The 20,660-nt window shown below is 35.7% G+C and overlaps 3 protein-coding genes across 3 annotated transcripts in view; 1 reads left to right on the top strand and 2 right to left on the bottom strand.

The window, feature by feature from the left end:
* Positions 1-1,584: 1,584 nt before the first annotated feature.
* Positions 1,585-3,558, bottom strand: LOC134751735 (oocyte zinc finger protein XlCOF6-like). Its single transcript, XM_063687179.1, has 2 exons — positions 3,278-3,558; positions 1,585-3,090 (listed from the first exon to the last, which is right to left on the bottom strand). Exons 1-2 carry the CDS (start codon positions 3,482-3,484, stop codon positions 1,621-1,623), a joined length of 1,677 nt encoding a protein of 558 aa, XP_063543249.1. The 5' UTR covers positions 3,485-3,558; the 3' UTR covers positions 1,585-1,620.
* A 2,468-nt stretch (positions 3,559-6,026) lies between these two features.
* On the top strand, positions 6,027-10,239 carry LOC134751854 (PR domain zinc finger protein 5-like). The gene is made up of 2 exons (XM_063687358.1): positions 6,027-6,386; positions 8,622-10,239. Exons 1-2 carry the CDS (start codon positions 6,168-6,170, stop codon positions 10,230-10,232), a joined length of 1,830 nt encoding a protein of 609 aa, XP_063543428.1. The 5' UTR covers positions 6,027-6,167; the 3' UTR covers positions 10,233-10,239.
* Positions 10,240-13,495: 3,256 nt separating this feature from the next.
* The window catches only part of LOC134751864 (protein stum), an 82,412-nt gene continuing 75,247 nt past the window's right edge, over positions 13,496-20,660 (bottom strand). The window contains exons 10-11 of the mRNA XM_063687382.1: positions 14,596-14,709; positions 13,496-13,760 (exon numbers count right to left, since the gene is read on the bottom strand). Coding sequence (XP_063543452.1) covers positions 13,672-13,760; positions 14,596-14,709 — 203 coding nt within the window. The 3' untranslated portion in view covers positions 13,496-13,671. The remainder of the gene's footprint in view (positions 13,761-14,595; positions 14,710-20,660) is intronic.

The raw sequence follows: 20,660 nt of genomic DNA, 5'->3' as shown, positions 1-20,660 counted from the left end.
CTATTAGATTATAATTATAAGCTCTATATTCCATTTGTTTTTTTATGTCAAGTCAATGGAATTGAGGTTTAAACCTCAACCATAAAGGGTTATTTTGACCCGCTGCCTGAAATATGTTTGTCACAAGTAATCATGCCACGTAGGATCGAGTAGGAATACATTTTACATTACATTACATAATATCGGCCATATTCGTCTGTAACTTACGCTAGTTATTTATATAATAGCCGTATGAACCGTAATGGAATAAATCGATGACGTAATAGCCCGTTCTTTTATTTATATTTTTCCCGCGCATTTTCGGGTTAGTTAGGATGATAACTCCATTGCTGTGCTGCAATCCTAAAAATTGATGAGGGTAAACTATGCCTATATCGTCCCCCCTTCAATAATTGATCTCTTCAACCATATTCAATAGGTAGCAGTGGTCCTTGCAACAAATGTCAAACTATATGTGCCTATAACTGTACTTTTGTTTTTATGATATACTAGCTTTTGCCCGCGATTTCGTCTGCGTGGAGTTAGTAATTTGGGTAGCTTATTCTGGGATAAAAACTACCCTATGTCCTTCCCCGGGACTCAAACTATCTCTATACCAAATTCAACTCTACAAATAGTACAAATACAGACAGACAAACACACTTTCGCATTTATAATATTAATATGGATTTAGGAGGCAAACGAGCAGACGAATCTTCTGATGGTAAGTGATTACCGTCGCCCATGGACACCCGCAACACCAGAGGGGTTGTTAGTGCGTTGCCGGCCTTTAATATGGGAGTACGCTCTTTTCTTGAAGGTTGTTTCGGTCCAGAAATACCCCATGCAGATCATTCCACAGTTTAGCTGTGCGAGGCAGGAAGTTTCTGGAGAATCGCACAGTTGAGGACGGCCAACCATCTAAGTGGTGAAGATGGTAATGTTGTCGCGTAGGGCGGTGACGGAAAGAAGCGGCAGGGATTAATCAGAACAATTCCTCGGAGCACTCCCCTTATACATGCGATAAAGAGTTAATCATCGGGCAGCAATCGTATTCTAGATGCAATGGAATGTTTATACAAACAAATAATTTAAAATATTAAAAGCATTTTATATATGCTGCTATTAGATTATAGGCGTTAATCTTGATGCTGACTGGTTACACGCTGAGGGTGTTCCAGCTTCGATCGCGTCACTACGTGCACTTCAACTCTTGTGGTGCGCGCTCCGCGACCGCTGCAGGGGACCATCGAGTGCGCCGACTTCTGCCCGAAGGGTATCGTGTTTCGGAGGTTCCGGGACAAACTGCCGAATCCGACACAACACCAGACGATTCAACGGAGCCACGCCGTTTTGTCGCATAAATAATGATAGTTTTAACCCTTAAATGCATGATTTTTTTATTTTTGGAACCCATTATTTTTTTTTTCTGTTGAATCTGTGAGCTGTCCAATGCTTTGTATACATTTGGCAACAATATGCATTTAAGGGTTAAGTTTATATAATTCATTATGTATGTTAGTCTGTAAGGTATTTGCAATATGGGGCAAAGGGTCAACAAAATGTAGATAATATTTATCTAAGAAATAAGTAATCAGATATTCATGCATTATCTATATTTTCATCATAATAAAGTTTACTTTACACAACAGCCTTTCTCCTATCTCTAAAGAAATCATAATCATCCGGCGACAGTCCCTTTAGCTTGGTGTAATCAAACTTATCCTTGCTCTTCCAATGTGTCTTCCTAACATGTCCTCTAGCGTTATTCATTGTATGGAACTTCAGTTCGCAAAGCGGACACTGTATAGTTGGCTCCATATGTTTGCGCATTATATGTGTTTTTAAACTACTTGCACAGTTCGTTTTTATTTCGCAATATGGACAGGAATAAGGGTTTTCACCAGTATGTAATCGTCTATGCTTCTTTAAAGCTGTTGGGCCAGCTAAATTAGCCCCACATATGTCGCAGACTTTCGGTTTCCGCTGGCCGTTGTGTGTTTTCACATGGTTTTTTAGTTGAGTACTGTCAAAGTACCGTTTATGGCAATGTTCACATTCGAATGGTCGGATATTCAGATGAATTCTATTTATATGCGCTTTTAGCATGTCCAGAGTATTCGCTGAGTAGTCGCAATGAGTACAGTGGTGCTTAAACGCATATGGTATGTTACTTTTATGTTCTTCACTTTGAACATGTTCTAAATATTCTTGCCTAGAATTGTATTGTTTATTGCAGTACAGACATAAGTTAGGCTTCTTTTCATGCTTATTGTTTATATGTGAGCGTAATTCCAACTTAGTTTTCAGAACTTTATCGCATATAAGACATTTGTATATTCTGTTCCTTTTGACTTTTGAAAGTTTTTTAGGGTAACTGCTAGTATGTGTAGCCATGTGAAACTGTTGTGTAAGTTTAGTTTCTGAACGGCGGCATTTATCGCCTTTAAATGGTTTTTCAGTTACAACACAAGTTTCCATATGTCTCTCTAGATGTTTTATATTTGGGAACTTGCGGAAACATGATTTGCAGGTATTATGACAGTATTCAAAATGTTTCCAATACTGCTTTTGTAAGTAAAATGACTTTCCACATTTACAAGTATTTGGCTTTATATCCAAATGGACTTTATTAACATGAGTAATAAGATAAGGCAGAGTCTGTCCAAATTTATACCCGCATAAACAAGACATCGGTTTGGTTTTCAACTGTCGCTGTTCGTTAAAGGCTAGTATGTATTCCTCATGTATGCATGGCCGTATATCACAGTGAGGACAGCTAAGACTTTTAGAATCAGTTTTGTGTCTCTTTAAGTGGTTTATCAGAAAACTCTTCCTTGTATAACCTTTCCCACACTTATCACAAATATATTGTTCGGTCTTTTTGGATTTAGGTTTTTCTATTTTCTCATAATTGTCTAAAACAATTACAGCTCTTTTCCAATCATTGCTGAAACCGGCGGCCAGTTCCAAGGTCTCCTTGAGAAGTAGCTCGAGGTACTTGCTGTAGATGTGGACATTATTTTTGGTTTTGTGGATGAAAGCATAACTGCTGTATGCTAGGGATTTGCATGGTTGGCAGATGTAGTCACTTGTAACTAAGTCTTGAGTCTGGAAAACATAAAATTAATAAAAAATACTTATAATACCAAACTATAACATTAAACTAAAAACTTTATAATAGGAGAGCAAAAGGAAAATTACATTACTAAGATTTTCGAAGCCGAAATAACAATATTTTTCAAACTTGTAAATTTAAACAACTTTGTGTGAGACTGAGAGTTTGAGGGACACTTACATTTCCAAATATAGCTTCCAGTAGTTCTCTAAGAGTTATCTTTTCTTGATCTAAGTCTTCTGTTATCAGAGAATGGTCCAAATGTAATAATTCTTCTTTCTTATCTTCTTTGGTATCAAAACAAAGAGTGCAAAAAGTTGTGCATTGTAGAATGGTCTTCAATTTTTTCACGTCTGGCTTAGCAAAATTTCTTGCTATTTTTTCCATGATTTGTAGCTTTCAAACATAATATTACACTTCACAATATTCATAACAAAATCCAAAAAGAATTAATTTGGGAGGTTTGTGATAATTGTGATAAGCTCAATCAAGCTGACTGATCAGTGCGTTCCACTTTCACTGTAATATGACAGGCTGACATCAGCTTGTCAGTCAGCAAGCTAGGCTGGTAGCCATTTTATAGTTGGTCAAACCAAATTGTCAGTAAATAAGAACAAAAAAACTATACTCATCCTTTTCTTTTGGGTGCTAGTACTAGTGTAAGATAAAGATAGTATGATTCGCTCTGTCTATGTTTGAAACGAGACAGTCCTTTGACAAACTATAAATTATTTAGTCAACTTGCTATTTTTGATAACAAACATATTTTATGATGCGTCTTTGGGTGAATAAGAATTAACAATGCCTTTTATGTACAGCCAAAGAGTACATAACCACTACGTTTGTACAGCGATATGTATTCGTTTGTTCAAAATTTTCGGTTTCCGTTGAGGTGAAATCTCAGAATAATGACTAAAGCATAGAAGTCGGGCAAAAATGCTTCGCAAATATGTATACCCGTACTTTACTTCCTTACGAATTAGATAATGTGCCGAAAAGAGATGCATATGTGCTTGTTATTTCTCATTTACGTACGGTGTCATAAGTTTGATAATTTGCTAGGGATGTGACTGTGTCGACTTTTTATATCGATAAATTATGCATAAGTTTATGTGCCGTGTAAAAGAATAATCACGAAATTGGCAAATTGATAATAGTCTGGCTAATGAAAGTTGAACCTGAAAAAACGCGGCAATTTCAAGAAATCTGTAGCAGGCGGCTCGTTGAAATGAAATGAAATGCGTGGAATACAAGGATTGCATAACTTTTATACTTTTTATAATTTTCATATTCTAAAAATCATTAAAAAGTATAAAAATTATGCAATCCTTGGAGTCAAAGAGCCGCCTGATATGAGGATTAATGCATGTACCTAATATAGCTTTTATCTCATTTGCAGTCTACCACTCAGAACCTAGACGGTTCGAACTTTCGTTATCTAACATCTCTTTTACTCTTGCGTATTCGAGCGATAAAGAGGCAGCTAGATAACGAAATTTCGGATTCGAGTTTTCCGGTAGGTCCCCTGAAAACTTGTCAAAAACCTGTTAAAGGTACATTATGAATAAGTTACGATACGGTGCACTAAAAAAGCTAGTGCTGCACTCTGGTGGCAGAACATTGCAGTAATATCCCCTATTCCTCGTCCTTTGTAAATCTGAAATAAAAAGTTAAGTTTTGTGACCAACAATATTAATAAAAGGAACATTGATGACAATGATCATTAATGTCTTTTTTATTAGGGTTCCGTACCCAAAGGGTAAAGACGGGACCCTATTACTAATACTTCGCTGTCCGTCTGTCTGTCACCAGGCTGTATCTCATGAACCGTGATAGCTAGACAGTTGAAATTTTCACAGATGATGTATTTCTGTTGCCGCTATAACAACAAATACTAAAAAGTACGGTCCCCTTGGTGCGCGCGTCCGACCCGCACTTGACCGGTTTTTAGTATTAAACTATAGTCTGGCAAACACAATCTGTCAGTAAGTAAGAACAAAGAAAACTATAGGTACAGTCGAAGGCAAAAATATCGATCCAGACAAATGGCTTAAAAATATGTGAACACGATTTTATTGTCTGAGCGTACACATATTTTTGAGACTTTGCGAATGTATATATATTTATGCCCTTGACTGTACTCATCAATTAAAATGAGACAGTCCTGGGCCAAACTATAAGAAAGCTGTAAATGTCGATAGGTTATTGATCTGAGGTCGATACATCACTATGCCAAAAATATAACCTTTCATACTTAGCAGAAAAGTTCGAAAATATATGCAAAAATCTATATAGACTTGAATGCAAGTAATAATTACATAAACAATATGTCGATTTCTATGTTTAGGGTCAGGTCCTATAAATTAATTTCTTCAAAATTGAACAAAAATCACCGATTAAAGGTTATCGGTTCGTGCGTATTTTCTTTTCTTCCTGTATGCGATTTACAGCCCTCGATCACACAAGACATTATCACAAAGGGAACTTCAAACCATTACAAATAAAAACTCAACACGTTTTCCAACAATCTTTCAGGAATAGCAAGAATATAATTAAAATAAACCAAGATGACCGCTGAAACATCCCGAAATATTTCAACTAAAATAATACGACTATGTCAAGTTGTTACAGTTGACACCTACCTGTGAAATAACGAACTTATATTTAATTTGGCTGGATTATATTATAGAACCACATAGGACCATTTGACATTTCCCTCAGTTCATCTTATGACAATACTAAAAAAAACGAAAGAACTTGCGGATTGTTGTCTCACTCACTCATAGACAAAAAGTAATAACGTGTTGTGAATACGATATCTTTTACTGAGCTTTTATTTTTGCCCGGCTTCTTTGCTTTAGTCATTATTCTGAGGGTGAAATAGCGTCAAAGATTTTTTGTCTGTGGAATGACGCTGTCATGGTGTCATGTCATTGTCATTCATTTTATGATAGAGATTTTCACAATCAAGCAACCGCCGATTTCGTGCATTTAATCCTTTATATATTGTTACTTAGCTTATTTTATCGTATGTAACAATACGTCTGTATATTCTAATGTGTAAGGCGCCATGGCAATGTTCAACGAGTTGACGTTCTCAGCGACGAGTCAACCGAAGCCCGCTTTGGCGAAGTTACGGAACATCCTGAATACTCCGCGCTTCTGCACAATTTGCTACGAGTCTGCGGTGCAGCTCCACGATCTAGACAACTGTCCTCTCGTTGAAGAGAGCGAATATACCTGCACCCTAACCCTCCGGCAAATACTGCACGAATTGTTTCATGACGCGGTAAGGTTAACCCCTAAATTTTCAGCATTTCGAAATGCCTGAAACCTCTTACTCAGTGCCGGCCCGAGTCCTTGATCAGGGTAGAGCGAATTCGGGTTTTGTCGCCCTTCGTTGAAGCTTTTTACCCAAAAGCAAAACGAACCGTATTTTGGGCCCGCGTCACACGCGTTTTTTAAAACTATTTTTTTTCTCATTTGCCATTTTGGCGCCCCCCTTCCCATCCGGCGCCTAGAGCGGCCGCTCCACTCGCTCTACCCTAGATCCGGCCCTGCTCTTACTCCCAGGGGTTTTAGATTTTTATATCTTTGCTATGACACTGTGTGTGTGAAATCGTGACAGAGTAGACGTGTTCATAAGATTATGTTCACCAAAGCCATTAGCTTCAGTTACAGTGTATATTAAGATTGTAATTTATTTATTTTATTTAAGCCTTTATTTTTCCTTAAATAGTTTTACATGATGAAAAAAGTTTTCTAATATTATTGTTTTCCATTTTTTACTATTTTAAGGACCCCTGTTGGGTATAGGCCTCCTCCATATCTTTCCACCTTTCTCGGTCTTTTGCTAGGATTAGCCAATTTTCTCCGGCTGTGGCTATAATATCCTTGGACCACCTTTCTTATGGGTTTTCCCGCCTTCCTTTTGCCATGGGGTCCTGGCCACTTTGTGGCTTTGTTGGTCCATCTGTCATCTGTCAATCTTCCTATGTGGCCGGCCCATCTCCATTTCTGTTTCAGCACAAACTCGAGGGCATCTATGATGTTTGTTTTGGATCGTATGTACTTGCTGTTAACCTTGTCCTTTAGTTTTATACTGAGAATGCTCCTTTCCATGGCTCTTTGGCAGGTTCTTATCTTTAATTTGTTCTTGTTTGTGTGCACCCAAGTTTGAGAACCGTTTGTAAGGCATGGTAAAATGCATGTGTCCATTACTGTTTTCTTATGTTTTAGATTGTAATTTCCTTTTAGAAGCTCTTTAAAACTCCAGTACTTCCTCCAGCTGTTATGGATTCTACGGTCTATCTCCTGGCTGTTGCTGTCAGTGTCGAAAGATATTCTCTTGCCCAAGTATATGTAATGGTCTACATATTCAAGCTCTTTGCCTTGTATGTGTATTTTTGTAGGGGCTCCGTTAGTCATAATTTTTGTTTTTGTATGGTTCATTTCTAATCCGACTTTACAGCTTTCCTCGTTCAGCTCATTTAACATTATTTGTAGAATGCTGGTATTTTCTGAAAATATAGCTATATCATCTGCAAAACGCAAATGACTTAAGTGTTTATCGATTACTTTAATTCCTTTTTTATCCCAGTCCAGTTGACAGAATATGCTTTGTAGCACAGCTATGAATAACTTTGGTGATATTGGGTCCCCTTGTCGGACTCCTCTGCCTATTTTGAATTCTTTTCCTCTCGTTTCGAGTTTGACTCTGCTAGTACTGTTTTCATATATATTCCTTAGAGTGTTGATGTATTTAGAGTTTATCTTGCAGTCATTGAGGGCCTTCCAGATTGCGTTTTGGGAGATGCTGTCAAATGCCTTGGTGTAGTCTATGAAGGCTACATAGAGAGAAGATTGTAATTATTCAATTTAATTATAATAATTACTAGCTGAGGCAGAGCCCCTGTCTATGCCTCCATTGCCTCCCCCTTATTGATCTCTCTTAAACTATTGCACAAAATTCACTATTTTAATCACTCGGTGTGTCTGTGTAGTACCAGAATGGAAGGGGAAGTCAATCAGTTTACATGGCCTCATTGACCTAGGGTTTGGCAAAACCTCCAGCAGCTCTTTGGAGGTACAATTTTGGCACCACAAAAAATATTAATAATAAATCATCACCATTTATCCCTAGCTTGCTCTTCTGCTAGCCTAGCTGGTTCATGGTTCACATTTATTTTATATTGTGTGTTTACATTTAGTTTAGTTTATATTGTATTGTTGTTGTTGTTTTGTTATTGCAAAATCTATTTTTAACATTGCATCTCATAAAACTTATTTGGGAATAAAGAATAAAGCCAAAGTTAAAGGAGTAACTTTATTGATTTACTAGACCAAATATATATTTTTTAATTTAATAGTAATACTACATTATAAATAATAAACTGAAATTCATGAAAAAGTGACCAAGGATCTCAGTGGCCAAAGTAGCAATTGAATCTGCATCTAAATATTTTCCTTCACCCACCAATAAAAGTTAATTATTATGACTTGATAGTCCTGTGTATTATTTCAGGGTTCCCGAATCATTCTCAGCAAGTATGTCTGCGACCACTGCCAGGCTAAGCTTGTTTACTCCTACCAATTCATACGCTCCACGCAAACCAGAGCCGAAAACTTCCACTACTACCTCACTCAGCTCGACTCTGAAACTGTAGACCTGCTCAACTGTATGGCAGACAACCCGGCGTGCGCTAACGCTGTCATAGTCTTGGAAGAAACAGTCTCCAATGGAAACAGATTTGAACAGCTTGAGAAATTCAAGTGGCACAATAACCAACCTGTCAAAGAAAAAGTCCATGTCATTGAGCGTCCTTCAAGGCTTTTAATAACAAGAAACTATGTGTGTGGATACTGTGACAAGGAATTCTGCGATAAAAAGTTCCTATTAGCACATTTAAATACATGCGGCTTGTGCAAAACTAAAACAGGTCTTAATGTAGAAAGTACACCGTCTAATAAAATCTCATGCCCAAAATGCAAGAAAAGATCATGTGAGCATGATAAGTTTATTAAACACTTTTTAGACCAAAAAAAGGATAATGTTCTAAAGGTAAAATGTTTAGAATGCCCTTATACCGCAACTATGCTGCAAACGCTGATATCCCATGTTGATAAAAAACATATGGATGAGTTAGCTGATAACTGTGAATTGTGTGGCAAATTATTTTACTTGAGAGAACAGTATTTTAGTCATTTTGACACATTCCACCCGGACTACAAAATCTGCTTTTACTGTAGCTGTGTTATTCCGAGTGAGAGCTTGTATGAGCATGAAGCGGAATGCATAGTCGCGGAAAAAACGTACAGTTGTGACAAATGCCCTTCTAAATTTGAAAACGATATGCAAGCTTCCATACATGCTATGGCACATGAAGATGTACCGAAGAAACCCAAAAGAATCATTCTGAAGCGGTCCTACTCCTGTCCGCTTTGCAAAGAAACATTTACCGGTAAACTGAAATTACAGAAACATTGCAATGATGCACATGGAGTGGAATCGTACAGAAATAACCATTGTCAATTCTGCGATATTAAATTTATAACGAAAAAGGAGTACTTGTTGCATATGCGTGAGATGCAGCATTTTGCTGAAATTAATCCAAATCACAGTTACCGCCACAAATGTCAGTATTGTGACTATAGAGCAAGACATGGTTTCGTTTTGAAGACCCATATGAACCGTTATCATTTAAAAGTGATGCCGTTCGAGTGTGACATTTGTAAGCAAAGATTCTTAGATAAAAGAAAGCTCAAGGCTCATATAGACAGACATATGGGCAAGGGTAAGACGGTGTGTTCTATATGTGGAGATACGCTTGGGAGCACAACTGCGCTTATTAAACATACAAGATTACATACTGGGGAGCGACCATATCCATGCCATCTGTGTGATGTTAGCCTAAATTCTGCCAGCGAACGTAAATTCCATGTCCTACGGAAACACACAGAGAAGACCCACCCATGTCCGATCTGTGAAACCAAGTTTCATACACCATACTTTGTTAGAAGGCATATTCAGCAAGTACATTGGAAGAGGAAAGAAAAGTTTGATCACACGAAGGTAGAGGGACTGAAGCCCGAACATTATGAATTGTTCAGAGATAGGAGAATGGTTGTTTTATAATAAAGATTACCGTATTATTTCTTAAATTAATTTACTAGTATACATTTAGTATTAATTTTATTTGTAAGTTATTGAGTGGCCAAAAATTGCCATTGCTTATTGAAAATGTAGGCGCGGAAAATTGATTTTATTGTTTTAATTTCCGTGCCTCTTATTAATAACGAAAATGGTTGGCAAGACTTAAATGTTTTGTTATGTTGGGTTCCCTACTTTGGCAACCCATATACAGTAGGTTAACTCATAGAACAGTATTTTATGTTATGGTTTTCAATCGAACAAGTGTTGACTCGCTATAAATTTTTTTTTAGTATCAAGCTATTCCAGTTAGTATTTAAAAATAGTGCGTCATTGTTTAAGTATTTCTTAAATAGTTTGGCAATCTGGATTTGTCAAGCAGTTTTTATTAAGTCTTGAATAGCTTTTTAAAAGCATTTGGCGCCAAATTGAATTGTTAGTCATTCATGTTTCATAGAAATTAAACAAAATGATCAAAGTAAATTTTTATTGATTATTCGTTGTACATAAGCAACTATAATTATAGAATTATATTCAAACTTAACTTAGAATATCTTTGTAAAACAATATCTTCAATTTATCGAAATCCGAACAATTATCAAATTTATTCATGCTAAGTTTGCTAGTAAAATAAGCAAATAATGAAATACTGATTTCCTTTCGCAATTGTAAGATTTAAGTATTCTTGGAAGGACTATATTTAAAAACGTTAATTAAAATCTTTTTCCAATTTTAAACTATCGAAATAGTCACTTTACGTACAATCACATTTACATCTTGTCTTAATTTAATTTGTGTGTTTTGTTTACATAGAAATAAATAAATATACTTTTGAATAATGCACGTGTTAATATTTCTTTTCCTAAATTAGTAGTGGAATATAAAAAAGTGACCCATTTTTCCATATTTTTTAATGTCAGTTTTGTTACTTCCATACTTTCAATAATGAGTAAAGTAAACTCAAATTTTAAAATTAAAAAAATGGGTCTCCTTTTTCATTTCCCGTTTTAGGGTTTCGTAGCCACCTAGAAACCCTTATAGTTTCGCCATGTCCGTCTGTTTGTCTGTCCGAGGCTTTTTTCCGTAATCGTTAGTGCTAGAAAGCTGCAATTTGGCATGTATACATAATTCATGCATTGCGACAGAACTGTAAAGTAAAAACTATAAAAAAAATAATTGATTTTGAAATGTTTTTTTTTGCTTTGTCCCAATAGTGTGGGGTATTGTTCGATACGTCTTTCAAAACGAATAAGGGTCTCCAAAAAACATTTTCTTGATATAGTTGGTCAAACCAAATTTTCAGTAAATAAGAACAAAAAAAAAACTATACTCATCCTTTTCTTTTGGGCGCTAGTAGTAAGACAAAGATAGTATGATTCTCTCTGTCAATGTTCTTCTTCTTCTTCTTCTTTTAAAATTATGGCTTCAGCCCAGTGGGACTATTTCGCCAGTATCAAGGTATTAAGAGGTTTAAAAACGACAAAAATTGTACGGTTGTACAAGACAGTGTACGGTGATTTGTTAGCTCTTGTAAATCGATAGCTAGACTTTACAAGAAGCACGTGGACTACCGGCCGTTGACTCCAAGATGGTGGTTAAACGCGCTTCAAAATTAATTCTCCATTCACTGCACACTACCACATTAGTTTACTGTATAATAAGCTATCGATATTACACTTTAAACAATATTAATGAGCAAAAAACAAAGTAATTAATCACGATGCTAACTATCAAGATGGCGCTCGAACCGGAAGTCACTCTGTCAATGTTTGGAAATGACACAGTCCTTTGACAAACAATAAAGTTAATATTTTCGGAAATGATCGCTCCGAAAGAAAAATGTGTATAAATGTGTTTAACTATGCACTATGGGTCAAAAAAACAATCATGACACAAAAACTTAATAAATACTATAGCGAACGTGATCGGTCCAGTCGTTTTTGAGTTATTGCAAAAAATCTTCTAGTAAAAAGACGTACAAAGCGCTAGAAGGGTACTCCCTTATTCTTGTAATACAATGTACATGTCTACATGATACTTACTGATAGCCCCCGCTTGGCTATTTTAACAGAATGGTAACTACGAAACCCTACACTGGGCATGGCCCGACATGCTCTTGGCCGATTTTTTTAAATATAAATACATTGTCGTTAAATTAAGGGTTGATCCCTTATTGTCAGTAATTTACGCATAATACGAAAATAATTCAAAAATTGCTACATTACTTGTCCGCTACATATGATAGACGTAGTGTAGGTACCTATTTATAAAGTACCTACCAATATATTTGGCTAAAATTAGTAAAATTAAACATCGTTTATTTCATTTTTTTTATAGATAAGCGTACGGCCTTTTCTAATGGGGTTGGTGGGGTTGGCCCGTCGAAGTATTAAGGTCCATCCACACTCGTGCGCGAATCGCGGCGCGTAGTCTGGAGCGAGCTTTACAGATGACGCCAGCGTAGGTTTTAAGCCGCCTCCACACTCGTGCACGAATCGCGGCGCGAAGCCGCGAACGCGAGTGTGGAGTCGATTTCGCAGATCTGCGACGCCCGCTCCACACTCGCGTCGCGATTCGCGCACGAGTATGGAGCGGGCTTTACCTGTCAATAGTGTTTTTTAAGTTTTATGGCCTGGATGCTAGCTGTTTAAGCCAAATCTCATACAACAAAACTAGAGACAGGTAAAACCTATGTTGGCGCCATTTATACAAATCTTTGACAGTTGCCAATCGTACTGAAAATTATGTAGTTTGCGTAGGTACTTGTCAAAATATATTGGCGGCAGATATCTATAGGTAGATTCAAAAATGTTAATTGGTCAGATACAAAAGTCTAATCTATCTTAAATATACGTGTATAATACTTAGCACTTGGGGCTTTCTTGTGCTTTTCTACGATGCATTAAAAAGACCACAAATTGGCCGGGAAAACTTTAATGGAAGTTTTGATTTTATAAAACAAGTATCGCTGTAATGCGATAAAAAAGTGTCTGACCAGCAGATTTCTACAAGATTTGTCCCAATTAAAAGGGAATCTTCGAATTATATTAAAATTCAAATGTTCAGCCGACAGACAAAATTTCGTCGGCAATACATCTTTTAAGTTTAATCTTTTCTATGTTTTTGTAACTCTATTCTTTCGGTTCTTCAACATAGGCTACTTTTTTTTAGATCGCATTCGGGAGCTTTTATAGCTCGTTTGGTACAGCAGTGAGCCTCTTTCTTCATTCTTTCTTAGTTAGGTATCTTCAGGGGAATGATAGATTACTCAGTGGTAACTATACCTACCGACTTACACCCCTATATTTATAGATAGATAGATAGGGTGACAAAGCGGCCAAAATGCCACGGGCCGCAATTCAACCGAGGCAATGAGTTGGTATAGTTACTAACAAAGTTAGTTACAATTACAACAAAGGTTTTGTTAAGCCCGAGCCGTGTGGTTGTTGGAAGTCACCGGTGGCGCCTCGGCCTCTTCCTCCGCCGCCTCTGCTTTCAACTTCCGGTATTTACCTGAAAAAAAAAAAAAAAATGACGGTCAAACACAAAGCAAGTATTTGTGGTATTTTCTATAAAAAGGGACCTTATTTTCGATGGCGCTTACGCCATTATAAATGATGCTTCGATATAAATATAATGCCGCGCGACGCTGTGCGGCGTAAACGCCATCGACAATAAGGTCCCTTTTCATAGAAAATGCCCCATTTGTGATGCGAGTAACGATGAAACGAGTTCTTGTTGTACGAGTACGAGTATAACGTGTTGCCTGAAATAAAACTTTATTTTATTTTATTTTTATAACACCAAGTCGCCATAATAGGAACCGTGCGCGTTGAAGGGTCTGCGATCTTGTGGTCTATATCGAAATCTTCACATTAACATTTCGTGCCAATGAACGGGGCTCTTTGCTTTGCTGTTTTTTTGCTCTTTCTATACACAACTATTTCAATATACTTTTAAAATGGTGTTTAACTGTGGGATCGTTCACAAAGTGCCACTAACTAACAATGAAATAATTTGCAAAAGTCTAGTGCCAAATGCGCGTAAAGGCCCCAGTACACAGTGTCATGGACCATCCTTGACCACCGTGTACTGGGGCATTAACGTCAGCGTCATCTAGTGACACTTACTTAAACCACAGATTCTTCTTTGACTGCACGGTTCAAAAGTTCAGTTGTTTATGGTATACTCGTATCATATACCTAGTCACGGGGCCACATCCCAACAGATAGAACGTAGTAACCACTAACCAGCTGCCCGTAGCCACCACTAAGCTACCTGTCCTAATGCAAAGATACATATACTCGCAAGGTCTACAGCTCACAGAGCCACTATTGGTAATACTCACGGGAAACTCTGAGCATGATGACCCCCCACCAAATGGACCAGCCCCACCCCACCAGACAGAATAGCACCGTGAACAGCTGCCCGCAACCCACCAGCAAGTTGATCACGAACGAACCTGGAATAATTCATTTATTAACATTGGCAACACTGGAATGAATATCATAAATATGGTATCTCCGGTATCACGGGATTCCTACCAGTCGTATCAGCAGTGTTGCTAGTTATGAATTTAAAAAATCACGACAAATGTCAAACATGGCAATGGCGAGCCAGCTTTTTTAAGCCAGCCAGTAGAAAAAGGATCGATCCTTTATAGAAAGAATTTTGCACCTTAATCTACTTATTTACTGACAATGTTGACTTATCAAAGTATAACTTTGCAACAATTTTGCAGCAACAAAGCGTAAAACTACCTACTTTTTTAGGGTTCCGTACCTCAAAAGGAAAAAACGGAACCCTTATAGGATCACTCGTGCGTCTGTCTGTCTGTCAGTCTGTCCGTCTGTCACAGCCTATTTTCTCCGAAACTACTGGACCAATTAAGTTGAAATTATTAAAAACGAAATTAATATGTAAGTTCGTGACCCAAATACGGACATGTAACGTAAACAAATGAATTATAAACACGGGGCCACTTTCGGGGGGTAAATGAGAAAATTAAAAATAAAGTTTTTCAAACTATATTGTGTCACATATCAAATGAAAGAGCTCATTATGAGAATCTCAAATATATTTTTTAATTATATTCGTATTTAGTCCTGGATAATTTTAACAGTGTAGTAGTCTCGATCGCTGGCCAATCTGACGCGAATTTAGAGTCGCCGAGATGAAAGAAAAAATTACCAACTGTCACGATGACATTCATATCTTTTTCGCGCGCCATATAACGCACATGTCGCTTTATGAACAATTTATGTTTTATTGAGTAATTCTTAGTTTTCCCGTAATAATCAATGCAGTTATACCTAAAAAGACGATATGCGGTGCAAAGTGCACATGGAAAGTGAAAGTTATAAAATATCGGAACGTAAGTACATTATCATCAGGAGATAATTGAAGCAGTCTTCATTTTCCAAATTCTTGCTACTATAAGGTGCTAAAAGTGTTCCCGTGGGGAAACTTGGAGGTGTGATACAATAGTTTATGTACTTATCCTCCCTTTATTATAAAATACCTATACAATTTTGTATCTAGTTCTTATACATTCTCGTGTGACGAGTTTGTCTATGTCCTTGTGGGACATTGTTTAAGGGTTGACTTGAAAATACCCATATGTCGCGTGGCGACATGGTGTTAAGTTATCTTTGTCCGTGGGACATTCTGGGAGATGTTGGCTTAAAAATATCCACATGTCGCGTGGCGACATTGTGCCTCGTTCGTGGAACGAGGGTCAGATCTTTTTTAAAATGACTTCAATTACTATGCTCATTGCATAGCAAGAAGCCCTTCGTCCGTGGGACAAGTAAGAGAACCGAATATTCAATAATAAAATGGAATTAAATATATGACCAGAAACACGTCATCCGTGGGATGATAATACACGAAATGTCTTTTAATAGCTAATTAATTTCTTATAATGACATTAGCAGCTGAGATTGACCTAACAAGAAACCCAAATATCTGGATCAAATTTAGCGCATCTTGTCACAGTCATGGACGGGGTCCTGTGTCGTGTACATAAATATCAACTAGCTTATTCTAGTATTGTATGCTAATTAAGTGCTGACTTATTGTTTACAAATAATAACATTATTCTGGAAGCTGCTGGAATAAAATATTTGGATTAAGGTATGTACCAAACACTTATAATATATGCTGAACCCTTTTGAGGCATGTCATTTTTATTATTCCTTTGCTAATCAAAAATTCTGTAGCCTTATCCAGAAGAGAGGCAGTCAGTAAATAAATAAGTGACTCAGTAGTGCACTTCATAGTCTTCATACCTACTCATATTATACTAATATGCAAAAGAATGCTATCAGCCTTTATAAGGACAAGATCCAGACAGCTGCCTTATTATGAAGATCAAATCTGGGGGTTCATGGCATATACTATTTTCATTAACACTTCTTACAAGCTTCCTATAGCTTAAGCTTGTTTCATAAATTTCATAATATCATATTGTTAGAACGGAATTTTTTTCCTTTTGCAGGCAGTTTGGTAAATTGCCATACATGTTGACTAATACATTCCTTCTAATATCATAAGGAAAAATAACCCTTTAAGGGTTACTCAATTCAATTCAATTATAAATATAAATACTAATTTATTTTAGCCACTCTCACAAGAAATATAAATATCACAACAAATTATGATAATATTTCTTATTCTTATTCTTGATATGTTCCCGGATAGCCCAGTCAGTTGTGCATTAAAATTTTTAGGTTCTCAAAGCCCAATTGCCTTTGATGAAAATAATCGAACATGACATAATTTCCATTTCCTTCAGAAATATGAATTATATATTGAAATAAATCAAGAGTTTATTCCTCCTTCAAATTACAGATAATGAACAGTAAGTTGTATAAAATACAAAACTGTAGGTGAACAAGGGTACTTACAATACCAAAGACTATACATAGAAAATTTTAATCAGTCAGCCATTGGATGGATGTCTAATATCAATAAATTATAAATTCTGAGCAAGTCCAAAGCTCCAAACTCTCATTTATTTAAATTATTTACCAAACTTTGGGCCTTTTATAAAGGCAAGGCAAATTGTGGCAACATTTTTCCTACAATTGCTTGGAACCCTTTCACAAAATGGTAGGGTTCAATTTAGCACGAGCTCAGATTTCGATACATTTGTGATAAGGAAATAGAAATTTAATGGATATGTAAGTAATATTAAATAGGTAGGTAGGTTATATAAGTAGGTAGGTAGGTAGATAATAATGTAGGTTTATAGGTATTATGCAATAGTCATATCACATTTCCCAACATTTAAACATTAGTGTCCCCGTTACCTGGTATTGTTTGGTTTTGAAGGGTCTACTAACTTTAAGCCTAAGACATTAAATAAAACAACATTATTAGTTAGGTATGTACTAGAAAGATTCTTATCCAAAGTGTTCGAATGTTTGATACCTCTTGGTACTGTAAAATTACTTTAAACGGTTGGGGGATGATGATGATGATGATGGACCTGATGAAGACAATTATCGATAATAGAGCTGAGATGGAAAAAAGAATTGGATTCCAAAAAGAAAAATATGCTTTATGCCATAATGAGCAATTCCTATATATTTTTATTTTATTTGTAATGATATAATTAATCAATTATATTTATATAATCAGTAGTGAATTGAAATAATTTCACAAATACAATAAAATTCACAACAGATCATATTGTTGCATTTCATTTATATCGTTTTTTATATACTTTCTGTATGAATATGTTCAGTATAGATCAAACAGAAGTTGGAAAGACCTTTTAGCAGTAAGACTGTCCAAACTGATCTATGAAGTTATTTGTAGCATTTAACAGAGCATTTGAGACAAACTTTCTGTTCATAATAACTCATAATTATGATATGTAATGAGAATAGTCATTTTCTGTTTTTCATTGTATTTCGGATTCTCAAGGCTAATGCTTATGTTGTAATTGATTCATGGTTTTTATTATGGAATTATGCAGGAAACGCCACAGACCGATCCACATACATATGTGGTGGTAATTTCACACATTTTCAATATAATAAGAATTTATATTATCTGAACCAAATTATAGGTTGTTTCGGTTCAAATTGCTTACTTACTAACTCATTTAGAATCTTTTGTCAGATTCAGTAGGTAGTGGTTGAGAAATACTAGAACAAATAATTGAAAGATATGATTCTTTATCTCTAACATGACATTAAATAAAATATATTAAAAGACAATGTGAAACTTGTTTTAGATAGGGAAGCAATTTAGAATATTTTAAGTGTAGGATGTATTATTTATACATATTACCCCTTATAGCATAGTAAGTGACTATTACTTACTTAGCTTAGTTAAGTGGTTACTTAACAACTTTTTAAATAAGGGTGCTTAAATCCCTTCCAACATAAACTATCTAATGTTTAATCACCATGTACATTTATTAGTACTATTGTTGAAAGTTGTTTAAACAACTCCGAGCATGTCCTAATCTCCCAAGATACACCAGGTCTGGGAAAAGAAGAGTGGTATTCAGACTTTAAAATATGGACATGATACAATCTATTACGCTTAATTGCGTGAATGTGAAGCAATGAGTGTCTTCTTAAGGGTGTATGTTACAAATAATAAATCAACTTGAGATTTTGAAAGTAAAATTACAGTCTTAGATATTTCATGTTTCAACAAATAATACAGTTCCTTTTATTTTTATGTTTATTTAAAACAGCAATACTCTTTAAAATCTTTAGAGAAGAAAAAATAATAATAAAGACTGCCACGCCACGTTTTTCCTTTACTGGGTGATGCCCCGAAAATATGACTGTCTAGACTCAATTTATTATTGTTTATGAATAAATAAATGAAATGAAATATGTATTTATTGGAATAAACAAATATAATATAAGAGAAAACTATAGCATCATAATGTCTTAAAACCTTGTCTGATGTGTCTTAGACAAGCAACAAGAATATAAAGGGTAGATAAATAGTAACGAATAAATATCTTTTATCTTTATCTTTGACAGTTCTCATGTCTTCTTTCTTTTATGGAGGCTTTATATTTATATACCGCAATATAGGTACATTATTACATATTTTCTTTACATTTTCTAATTATGATGTCTCACATTGGTCAAGATAAAGATCATAGTATATGGGTAGGTCTCACCAGTGAACATAATGTTTTAAGCATAAAGGGATGCTCCAGATAACTACTCTGTTACTGTCTGCTGCTCTTGTTAGATATGAATTATCTTTACATCAAAACTCAAAACTCTTATCTTTACATGTTCAAAACTTTGAACGCAGTAAATAAATCTCTGATTCTCAGAGTATTTACCCATTAAAGTAGTATAAGTTCAAAACCTAATTTTATTATTGGTAATTCTAATGTAATTGGTCGGAGAATTTTTTAAAATTTCTCTGCTTTTTGCCAGGAAACTCAAAAGCCGATTTTGATATTTTGAGATTTCTCATAGCGACTTGTTTATTTAGCCTTAATTTTAATTTTTTTATGGAATATAGAGATAGGTATAGGTTTCCATGATAGATAATATATAGATATACATATTCTTGCCAAATATACAAGTGCTTGTTTTTGGGTAGATTTTTGAGACATTTATTTTTACAAATTATTTAATTATCTTCTCTAAACATCTACACTGTTAAAATTATCCAGGACTAAATACGAATATAATGATAGGATTAAACGAACTTACCTGAAGTGAAGTTCAATCCTGATTATATGAAGTATTTAGTCCTGGATAAGGGGTATCCCCACCCTCCTCGAGTAACCATGAATCCATGGTTACTTCCCATTTAGTGCATGAATACTCTAAACTATATGAATGTCATCGTGACAGTTGGTAATTTTTTCTTTCATCTCGGCGACTCTAAATTCGCGTCAGATTGGCCAGCGATCGAGACTACTACACTGTTAAAATTATCCAGGACTAAATACTTCATATAATCAGGATTGAACTTCACTTCAGGTAAGTTCGTTTAATCCTATCATAATTTTAGGATAAACAGTTTAGAAGTTATTCAAGAAAATAGGCAAAAAATGACCATTCCCCCTTTATCTCCGAAACTACTTTGTCTAAAATTTTGAAAAAAATACACAAAATAGATCTTTACCTATAGATTACAGGAAAACCTATTAGAAAAGTGCAGTCAAGCGTGAGTCTGACTTAATTACTTAGTTTTTGATCCGACCCCTACGGGTTTTTTAAAGACATTTCACTCACGTTTCACATAAAAAATACATTGTTTAAATTGTTTAATGTACGGAACCCTTGGAACGCGAGTCCGACTCGCACTTGGCCGGTTTTTTATTGCCATGTCGATAGAACGCAGCCCCTTAGAAGATTTCAAGTATTCAAGTATTTAAACTGTGTTGCCGATTTGTGCTTGAAAAATGTTAGC

The sequence above is a fragment of the Cydia strobilella genome, chromosome 23, assembly GCF_947568885.1.
Source record: "Cydia strobilella chromosome 23, ilCydStro3.1, whole genome shotgun sequence".
NCBI lineage: Eukaryota > Metazoa > Arthropoda > Insecta > Lepidoptera > Tortricidae > Cydia > Cydia strobilella.
Note: the sequence above shows the minus strand (reverse complement) of the source record. Positions and strands in the feature narration are given on the sequence as shown.

Bases quoted from the DNA above. Each gene is read 5' to 3' on its own strand.
- LOC134751735 (XM_063687179.1), bottom strand. From the start codon at position 3,484: ATGGAAAAAATAGCAAGAAATTTTGCTAAGCCAGACGTGAAAAAATTG. The intron at 3,091-3,277 runs GTAAGTGTCCCT...TATGTTTTCCAG, and splicing joins TGGAAGCTATATTTGGAAAT to ACTCAAGACTTAGTTACAAG.
- LOC134751854 (XM_063687358.1), top strand. From the start codon at position 6,168: ATGGCAATGTTCAACGAGTTGACGTTCTCAGCGACGAGTCAACCGAAG. The intron at 6,387-8,621 runs GTAAGGTTAACC...GTATTATTTCAG, and splicing joins ACGAATTGTTTCATGACGCG to GGTTCCCGAATCATTCTCAG.